The 10,682-nt window shown below is 49.7% G+C and overlaps 1 protein-coding gene across 1 annotated transcript in view; it reads left to right on the forward strand.

The window, feature by feature from the left end:
* The window catches only part of TRAF3IP1 (TRAF3 interacting protein 1), a 30,270-nt gene extending 21,996 nt beyond the window's left edge, over nucleotides 1–8,274 (forward strand). Inside the window, exons 14-15 of the mRNA XM_059476318.1 lie at nucleotides 6,593–6,816; nucleotides 7,849–8,274. Of these exons, the coding sequence (XP_059332301.1) occupies nucleotides 6,593–6,816; nucleotides 7,849–8,014 (390 nt within the window). The 3' untranslated portion in view covers nucleotides 8,015–8,274. The remainder of the gene's footprint in view (nucleotides 1–6,592; nucleotides 6,817–7,848) is intronic.
* Nucleotides 8,275–10,682: the final 2,408 nt, after the last annotated feature.

Here is a 10,682-nt window from a genome sequence, read left to right on the forward strand (position 1 = left end):
GTGGATGTGCTGTGTTCAGCAGCTGCAGTCAGAAATGCCAGCAGTTGGGTTTTTGGGAGAGGCTCATCCTTCCCACCACAGCCTCCTGCCAGCTTGGAGTGTCCTCAGGAATGCTGACAGGGAAATGGAGGAGGAGGAGTTACCCTTGGAAGGGTTTTCACCTCTGTCACATCTCTGTGGATGCTGATGTGATGCTAATTCAGTGGGAAATCTCTGGTGCAAGCACACAGTTCCTCCAAAACAGGGTTTTTACTCTTTCCTCAGATGGAGGGAGTGTGTGCTCCAGGGTCCTCACACTGCTCCCAGCTCTAGGGAACAAAAATGTGCCCCCCAAGCAGTCCTGCTGCAAGCTGTGAACACAGGAACAGGGCTCTGGCCGCTCTTGGGATAATCCTGGTGTCAGGGCTCCTTTGTGCCCCAGACCATGGAATTCCCATCCTGTGGGTGCACTATAAATCCAGGTGAGACAGCAGATGGATGTGTGGGCACAGAGGATGTGTAAAAGTGGTGAGGCAGCTGTGGCTGCCGCCAGGAGAGGTGCAGTGTGAAAAGGACACAGCACAGGGCCTGTCACTTCTTCCAAGGTGCTGGGGCACAGCCTGGGGGCAGGGAAGCTGTTTAATACAAGGAGCAGGTTTATCCCAAGTCCTTTTTCACCAGGAAAGGGTGCTCTTTCAGCAGGAAGAGGTTCTGGACACAGAGTGTGTGAGGAGAGAGGGAAGGCTGAGCAGAACTGGCACCAGTGTGGCATCATGGGTGAATGAATGTGCTCTGCTGTCACTGATTTCAGCTGGAATTGTCTCCTGGCTTGTCTCTGGCTCAGGATTCACAGGGCTGGAGCCAGGCTGGGAGAGCTGGGGGTGCTCCTGGAGAGGAGAAGTCTCCGAGGGGACCTCAGAGCCCCTTGCAGGGCCTAAAGGGGCTCCAGGAGAGCTGGAGAGGGACTGGGGACAAGGCATGGAGGGACAGGACACAGGGAATGGCTCCCAGTGCCAGAGGGCAGGGCTGGATGGGATATTGGGAATTAGGAATTGTTCCCTGTGAGGGTGGGCAGGCCCTGGCATTGCCCAGAGCAGCTGTGGCTGCCCCTGGATCCCTGGCAGTGCCCAAGGCCAGGCTGGACACTGGGGCTGCGAGCCACCTGGGACAGTGGAAGGTGTCCCTGCCCATGGCAAGGGTGGAATTAGATGAGCTTTGAGGTCCCTTCCAAGTCAGACCATTCCATGGTTCTGTGATTTTGCTTTGTGTGCCGAATACTGCCTCAAATTTGGAGATTTTGGGAATGACTTCTCCCCAGGCAGGCAGGGTGGGTGTGTGGGCTGGAGTGGGTGTTCATGGACAGGTGAAAAGTCCAGCTTTCTTTGGAAGGATCAAGTATGAACTTCAGTAAATGTGGAAAAGCACCACCCTCCAAAAAAAAAAAAAAAAAAAAGATTGAAAAAGCTCTCTTGAAAGAGCCATTCTTTTATTTTCTTGTGGAGTCTTCCAGCTCAGGAGCAGGTCAGAGTGACTCTGGCAAGTGCAGTGATAAAGAACATTGTGTCTCCAACTCCTTGGCCTGTGCCTGAACCCCAATACCTGGCATCAGCAGAAAAAGCATCCCGTTCATTTGAAATGCTTTAACATTTACTGTTTCCCCCTGGTTCTGTGAAAGAGTTTCTTATGGGGATCCCTGGTGGATAGTTACAATATACTTAAAACACAGACTCTGTAAAAACCAGGAAAAGAAAACACCCTTTATGATCAAAAAATATATTTTATACAATAAAAAAAGCACCACACCTTGTTGGTTTTGCACTGGATATATCCCAGTTACTTGTCCAAAATGAAGTTTCTGCCCTGTCCTGTAGAATGAGGTGGGGGGAAATGGTGGGGCTCAATAAAACTGTGATTACTTGGGTCTGTTTTCCTAGTGGTACATAATAATGGTGTTAAAAGGGGCTGTAGAAACTATTGAAATGCTTGATGGATGCATGGATGCCTGTACTAATTTGATTGATATTTAAAAGCCTGTTAATTAAAAAAAAAGGAAACAAAGGGGAAGGTGTATAAAAGTAAGCAAATGCTGTTTCTTCAAATTCTGGTGGCTTCTGGAGCCTTGTTGATAATTTCCACCTTTTTGATTAAAAAAGAAAATTCCTGCTTTCAGATTTCTCAGGTGGCTGCCCCTGAGTCCACGTTGTGTTCTGCTCCCATTGAGGTAATGGGAAAAGCAGCCTTTTCCCAGCAATCCAAAGCAAACATTTCTCTTGGTGCCTCATGAAAAACACGAAGGAAAGGAAACGTGTTGGGCCTACAGAAGTGATCCAGCCTTTTGCACGGAGATAATTTATTGATCCTGGGGCTGTTGGGAAAGGGGAGTTGCTTGAGGTGTAGGGGCTGATGAAAAAGCCTGGAACAATTTGGATTCTGGCTGGAAATCTCCTGTTCCACGTTTGTGCAGAGCGAGCAGAGGTGGCACTCGGCGCTCGTACCGCCCACGTCGCCGGCTGGGGAAAACCTCCTGCCACCATTTTTTAACCCATAGCTGCAACTGTGGAGCTGGGAACAGCCTCTAATGCATTTCTCTCCCCTTAATTATTTACAATCAGCATGGGTTGGCAAAGCTTGAGAGTGTCACAGTGATAATTCCGAGCCTTGAGCTGCAGGACGTGGAATCGTGGCAGTCCCGTCCCTGGAATGTCCCAGGCCAACCTGGGATAGTGGAGGGTGCCCCTGCCCATGGTGGCTTGGAACTGGATGGGCTTTGAGGTTCCTTCCCACCCAGACTACTCTGGGATTCTGGGATCATTAGCGCAGGTGTTAATGAGACAAAGAAAGAATGGGTGGTGATTTTCACAGCTGGAGCTGCTGTGCTTTCTGGTTGGGAAATCTTTCTTGGGAGGAAATTTTTCTTGAAACTTGGGTATTCTTACATTTCAGTATCACATGTTTCAATGACACTAATTTAAATTTTTTTTGTTGTTTTATTTTTAAGAATCCTGTGGTGAACTTGTAGGAGTAGTATTTATTAGATTTTTATTTCAAATAGTATTTAATAGATTTTTTTTGTGGTGTTATGTTTCAGTTTTTGCAATGCCAGTTGGCCCTGATCATCCTAAAGGTCTTCTCCAGCTGTGACAATCCTGTAATTCCATGACTGACTTTGGATGGGATATTTTCTCCTTTGAATCTCACTTTTGAAGTATTCAACGGCATAGAAAACATGCTGGAGATACAGGGACACTGCAATTAATTTTCATTATTTACTAATACACTTTAAGGAACTGATTCATGAAAAATATTCCAATTTTTTTTTTTGCTTGTTTCACTTAAGCTTTTCAAGCAGCTGTGTATTTTAGCCTGGAATATTTCAAATTGTGAGCTGTGTTTACAGATCTCTGCAGATCTGTATGTAGATATATTCTGTAGCTAAAGCATCATTGATATTTTATTTGTTTTATTTTGATCCTACACTTCCCTGTGGAGGGAAGTGTGGCTGTTTGGTCTGTCTAGGTATCAGAGAGGTCATGCCAGCATTACAAGGATGAGAAAGAGAATCACAGAATCATTTGGGTTGGAAAAGGTCTCCAGGACCTTTGAGTCCAACCTGTGCCTGATGTCCACCTTGTCACCAGCCCAGGGCATTGAGTGCCACATCCAAGTGTTCCTTGGACATCTCCAGGGATGGGGACTCCCCACCATCCTGGGCAGTGCATTCCAAGGCCTGAGCACCCTTTCCAGGCAGAAATTCCTGCTGTGCCCACCCTGAGCCTCCCCTGGCCCAGCCTGAGGCCGTTCCCTCTGCTCCTGTCCCTGTTTCCTGGAGCACAGCCCGACCTCCCGGCTGTCCCCTCCTGTCAGGAGCTGTGCAGAGCCACAAGGGCCCCCTGAGCCTCCTTTGCTCCAGGCTGAGCCCCTTCCCAGCTCCCTCAGCCCCTCCTGGGGCTCCATTCCCTGCCCTGGCCATTCTCCAGTGTCCCCTCAGGGTCCCTCTGGCTGTGAGTGCCCAGAACTGGCCCCAGCCCTGGAGGGGCCTCAGCAGGGCCAGCCCTGGGGACAATCCCTGCCCTGGGGGTGTCACACCACAGCTGGCACAGCCTGGGGGCCATGACCTCGTGGCCAGCCCTGTCCCCAGCACCGCCAGGGCCTTTTCCAGCCCTGTCCCCAGCACCGCCAGGGCCTTTTCCAGCCCTGTCCCCAACACCACCAGGGCCTTTTCCAGCCCTGTCCCCAGCACCACCAGGGCCTTTTCCAGCCCTGTCCCCAACACCACCAGGGCCTTTTCCAGCTTCCCAGCTGCTCCTCCCTGAGCCTGCAGTGTCCCATGGCTCACAAGGAGCTGGCCCTTGGACTTGCTGACCCTGGGCCCATGGATCCCTCTGCAGAGCCTCCTGCCCCCCAGCAGATCCACATCCCACCAACTCTGTGTCTGCAGCTTCATAAGGGTGCCCCCCATCCCCTCAGCCACATCCCTGATAAAGATAAAAATATTAAACAGATCAATATTAAAATATTATCCCCAGTACTGAGCCCTGGGGAACCCCACAGTGACCAGTCCCAGCTGGACATGGCCCCATTCCCCACCCCTGTCTGGGCCAGGCCATCAGCCAGGTTTTATCCCTTGAAAAGGGCATTTATCCAAGGCATGGACTGCCAGCTTTTCCAGCAGAATGCCTTAGGAAACAGTCCAAAACATGGCATTTGGAAAATAGAAATGAAGCAGCAGCAACCCTCAGATAAAGGACTGGCTGAGTCTTCTCCCTTCTGAGAGCTGGATGTGAAATAAATTCCTTATTTTTTGGCTAAGCCTTCAGATAATGGATGGTGGGGAGGAAAGTGGGGCGGGTTTTCAGCACTTAGGAAAAACAAGGGAATGGGATGTCTTCCTGGGAAGCTGTTGGACCTGATACAGCTCTGCTGATGGGCTGGAGGTGCGTGTGTGCATAGCTCGTGTGCCAGCCCCATGTGGGAAATGCAGTGCTGGGGACTGAGCCTTCCCTCTGCCTTTGGGGGAGCACAGAGCGGGAAAAGGAGTAGGAAAAGAGGCAGGATAGAGAGAGAGAAGGGCCTGGAACACTGTGAGACCACAGCTCTTCCATCCTAAAGGACAGCAGAGACATGGATGGCTCCAGAAAAGCCCTAAACCCTGTGGCTGGTGTGGTGTGGTGTAATGAGCACCTGCTGCTGCCACGAGGGAGGCATGGCCTGAACAGAGGGGAGCTCAGGGCTGTGTTGTTTCTACAGCTCAGCCAGCTCTTGTGAGGTGACCTGGGCAGCCAAGGGCTCAGCTTCAGCAGCTTCTGTCACCTGAGCCCAGCTCCTGCTGAAAGCACACAAACAGGAGCCCCCCAGTGCAGTCAGAAATGCAGCATTTCCTGCACCACGTGTGTGGCAGGGCGCGGGCAGCAGCCCCCAGCGAGGCTCGGCTTTTCCCTCAGACACATCCCTGCGTGTCCCCAGCCCTGCAGCCAGCCCAGGGCTGCTGAAGTGTGCTTGGCAGGAGGCCCTGCAGCCTCCAGAGCCAGCTGAGCAAACAGCCCAGCTCGCACAGGAAGGCGGGCAGCTGGGAGAGGGGCAGGAGGGGACAGGGGACAGTTCCCTGTCCCAGCACTGCCACCTCTGTGCTGAGCAGGAATGTGCCAGGAATCAGCTCACACTCTGGTTGGGGTGGCAGGGAAAGGCCTTTCTAGTTGTTTGGCATATAATAAACAGAATTACTTTAAGTAAACTCTACTTCAAGCTCTGTGTGTCTGGGTTTGGGAATTTGACCTGCAGCAGTGTTGGAAGGAAAGAAAAATGAGGTTGTTTTTGATTCATGGGGGAGAAAATCCCAGCGGGCTTTTCCTTAATGGCTTTGCTGGAATAAGATTATTCCAGTGTATTAGCAGTGTGGCATCACTCTGCTCTTTTTACAGCATCCTCGTGCTCCTGCTGGCTTTGCCACTGGAGCAAACTCTGGGTTTGACTTGCATTGAGCTGAGGGGCCTCAGGAGCTGCACCACAGAGACTCTGCTGGCTGCACATGAGGGAAAGTAGCACAAGCCCAAATTCCTCTGGAGTAGTGGGGTTTATGGGGGCCACACCTGCAGCCTGTATGGTTTTACAGCCCTGAACAGGAGTGCAAGGCAGGGAGTAACCATGGCTGTTACAGCTCTGAAGCACTGTTGTCAGGAGCAGCTTCAGAAGCTGGAAATCCAGATGTGGACAGTGGAGGGAGAAAAGCATTTTGAAGGGGCTGATGCAGAGAACTCAGAGGAGCTGTGCCCTGGAGCTCCCACACAGCAGCAGAACTTGATGCTGCTTTCAAAGCTTGTCCAGAAAGGTGTGGCTGCCCCATCCCTGGAAGTGTCCCAGGCCAGGCTGGACAGGGCTTGGAGCAACCTGGGATAGTTGGAGGTGTCCCTGTCCATGGCAGGGGATAGGATGGGATAGGCTCTAAGATCCCTCCCAACCCAAACCATTCTGTGATTCCACAATTCTTCTCTTCCATTTCAAACTGTCATAAACACTTCTCCAGCTCATTCTCTGTTTGCAGTCTCCAAACACCATTCAGCCTGCAGCCACAGTTTTCCCTCATTCTCATGCTCCCCCTGTTTGTCCCTCCTGTTAGGAGAAGCCAATTATCTCAGAAGCATCCAGGAAGAGGGAGAGAGACTTGGTAGCCAAAGAGATCGAGAAGTTCCAGGGCTCCATTCAAACTGTGTGCCAGCACGTGCTGAGGCTGGGCAGGATGGTGGATTACATTCAGGAGGACATGGATGCCATGAGGAATGAGCTGCTGCTGTGGCGCCAGGAGAACCGGGAGCACGCCGAGGCTTTGCGCAGGGAGCAGAGGTGAGCTCGGCTCTGCGGACACATTTAGGGGCCCTTAAAACTTAAAAACAGTGTAAATACTGAACCCAGAGAAGGACAGTTGTTCTGGTGTGAAGGACAATTGGTGAAACAGCTCCTTTGGCCTTCCTTGTTGTCTTGGTTTGGAAAGACAGGAGTCTGCTAAGGAAGGCAGGAGCCTCCCCTGAAATGGAGAATGTAAACCTTCCCCATCCCTCTGAATCACTATAAATTTTAAATTAAGGGGCTCTCAGGCAAAAATATGGCAGCAGAAATAACAGTTCTTTAATAGGGAAGAAAAAAAAGAAAAGGATAAAATAAACAATGCAGTGCACTAGAACAACAGTGACAGAGTCAGAACCCAGCCTGACACCCTGTGGGTCAGGCTGTTGGTGGCAGTCCCATTGGAATTGTGGCTGCAGCCCTCCTGCAGTGTCAGGGGTGGTTCTGTTGGAGCAGGGGGATCTGTAGAGAAGGATCTATTCTTCCTCTGGAGATCCAGTGGAAGGAGAGGCAGCTGCTGTTCCTCTGGGGAATCCCGTGGAGAAAGCCGTGCTGGTGTCCCAAACACCTCTGGATTATATCTGGGTAGCAATGCTTGGCTCCTCCCTCTGGGCTCACATCTCCCAATGGGATGTTCTAGTTCTTATCAGCCATGCAGTGACATTCAATAGTCTGTTATCAGCAATGTCCCCTCCCCAGGGAGGTGTAAATGTGGTCACTCAGAGAGAGAGATAAAGCAAACTGCCCACTTGACAAAGGTAATCTGCCATACAGATGGGAATGGAAAACATCTTGCATTGCAATCTTCAACACTTGTCTCACACCAGAACATGATGAATCCATCAGTATCCCTGCCCATGGCAGGGGCTTGGACTGGGTGGGCTTTAAGATCCCTTCCAACCCAAATTCTGTGTGATTCCATGGAATGCTTTGCAGCCTTTCAGGTATTGAAATGTGTTTTCTTGGAGTATAAAATAACCTGAAGCAGCTTGAAAGCTTCCAACAACATCACGTTCCTTGTGTCCCTTCCAGCATCACAGACAGCACTCTGGAACCACTGAAGGCTGAACTGGCTGAGCTGGAGCAGCTGATGAAGGACCAGCAAGAAAAGATCTGTGCTGCAAAAGCAAATAATTTAAGGAATGATGAAAAAATCCAGAGGATGATTCTTAGCATAAATGTGTCTTCAAGAAGGTGAAGAAGAGGGAAAAGGAATTAAAGAGCCTTAGGACTCACTGACTGACATTGCTACCAAAAAACCAAAACCCAAATAGCAGATACACCTTGTTCAGATATAGAATGTTTAGGGACCAGAACCCTAAAAACATTACGAAAAACTCTGTTATTGCATTGATTTTTAGATGTTGATATTATGCAGGATAAAATGATATTCACTTGAATGCTAAAGTTGCAGAGCTATTAAAAGAACTTTTATTTGTTTAACTGTGAGCTGCTGCTTCTCACTTCCAGAGCCCCCTTTCCTCTCCTTATCACCCTTGAAATTCCCTCTGAACACACTGTCCTGATAAGTGGGTATTAAAGAATTCTTTTTCCCCTTCAATGTTCCAAACTCCTGCAGGTCAGAAGGTTCCTGAATCCTGTTCAGAGCTATCAGGGATCTGATTAGGACCAAGTGAAAATGCAATTCGAGCATCACCACATAAGGGAGCTGAAGTGTTTTATCTGCACAGGTGTTAATTCCATTTTTATGGCATATGTTCATTTGGAAAGGATTAATTTAAGTACCTGTTTCCTCCCCAATGCACGTCCTTGCAGGTTTTTCTACGGGAATAATTCCACTGATTTTTCTTTAGTGAACTGCAGATGTCTGGAGCATTTTCCTAATGACTCCTGGAGTGTTCTGCCCATGAGAGTCCAGCGTTAGTGATTCCTAAATCTGCAAAGAGTATTAGTGCAGACACAACTGTGTGACTGTGCTGGGTGCAGAGGCTTTAGTCCCCTACAAGGCTGTTGCCAAGGATTTTATGATGTTGTTTGGGCTGTGGATGAAGTGTTAGTGGCCTTGTTTTTCCTTCTTTGATTGGTGTATCTATGTTTTTTTGGGTTATTTGTTAGGGTTTTTTTTCCGTTCGTGGTTTCTTTATCTGGTGTCTGGACCTAAAAATCCACTAAATCATCATCATCATCAATGTGAGTGTTTAGGGTGTTAAATAGAGACATTTGGAAGGGTGGGAGGCTTTGCTCTGTGGGGTTTAGAGGGGGTGGAGAAGCATTTGGGGGTTTGGGAAGGAAGAGGAGAAATTTTTTGATCTCTTGTAACAACTGCCTGCGACACTGAGCTCTTTGTGTTTGCATGGCCCTTTTCCAACACCTCATCTGCACCCTGGGTCTCAGCACATGGAGAAAAAGGGGTTCAGGATGTCCAGCAGCACCCCCAGAACAGTGGTGAAAGCTGTGTGGTCACTGTTCCCTTCAAACACTCGGATTGCACGCTGGGGTTTGCTGGGACTCCTGCCCCATGAGTTTCCCACTGCTCTAAGCCACCCCTAAAGGGCATTTGCCGCCTGTCCCCCAGCCTTTGTCACCCCATGGTCCCCTCCCATCCTCTGCAGCCATAAAATCCAGCATGGTGCTGCTGGAGCCTGGGATAAGGCAGGAAAGCAGTGGGAGCAGCAGCAGGTGTTCTCCAGAGACATGGAGGAATTTCTGGCTCAAACAGGATTTCAGTAATGAAATCAGGATTTCAATCATGATTTTTCTTTTCCCTCAGCTGCCCCATGGAGTTCCCTTCAGCCTCTCCTCATCGTGTCCCTGCTGCTGGGCTCTGGGTGTCCTTTCCCTGGTGACATGGCCCTTGTGTCCATCTGTCCTTGTGTTAGAAGTGCCTGTCCCTTTTCAGGGTGGGGAGGTTGGCCTCAGAGACCTGGGAGAGCTCAGGGATGACTTTTTGACTTTTCCCATCTCCACGTGCCCATTTTCTTGTGCTCGCTGACCAAATACGACTTCAAACATTGTGTTGAAGTTTATCAGCATTTTAACATCACACAGCCTCAGCCCTCTGGATTTGTTCCATGTGTCCCAGGCGTGGAACCCAGCTTGGAGCTGAGGCAGGTTGAGGAGGCAGCCCCAAAAAAGCCTCCAAAAGGGAGCAGCTGTGCCTGGAGGAGGGGCTGGGGATATGTGTGTGTGTGTGCACAGCCAGGGAGTTGTGTTTCAGCCTGTGGGTGGTTCATTAGCAAAGGAAACTTTGCCGGAGCGGTGGTTTGGGATGGAAAGCCCTTCTCATTGTCAGCCCCGGCGGCGCTAATGGAGCCTGACAGTTCTGGGAAGCAGGATTTGTGTTTCACGACGTGCCTGACATTCCTGGGCTGCCAGCCCCTCTGCCTCGGGAATGGTTCTCAGCTGCAAAGGTGCAGCTGGTGGCAGGGTCCCAAAATGCTGCGGCTTTGGGGCAGGGAGGGACACGGGGGGGTGACAGGACCTCCCCAGGCCAGGAGCACTCGGGGACAGAGGAGGCTGGAAAAAAGAAAGAGCGTGAAAAAGGCCAATCACTTGTTTTTAAAAATTTTAAAGTTTAATGATAATAAAATGGTTATAAAATAGTAATATAATTAGAGTAATAAAAAATTTGGACAATTGTGATTAGGACAATATGAGACAATAAGAACGAAGAGTTATGGACAGTCTGGGTGCCTTTTCTGGGCAAAATAAGCCCGAAAAAGGACCCACGGTTACCAGAGGATTAACCCTTAAAAGCAACAGCCTGTTGCATATTCATACACCTCATACATGGTGCATAAATTCCATTCAAACACAGGATTCTGTCTGGTCAGTGTCAACTTCTTTCTCTGAATCCTGACAGCATCTTCAAGGCTGAGCGAGGCGGGAAGAAGTTCATTTCTTCT

Source organism: Ammospiza nelsoni, chromosome 7, assembly GCF_027579445.1.
Source record: "Ammospiza nelsoni isolate bAmmNel1 chromosome 7, bAmmNel1.pri, whole genome shotgun sequence".
Lineage (NCBI taxonomy): Eukaryota > Metazoa > Chordata > Aves > Passeriformes > Passerellidae > Ammospiza > Ammospiza nelsoni.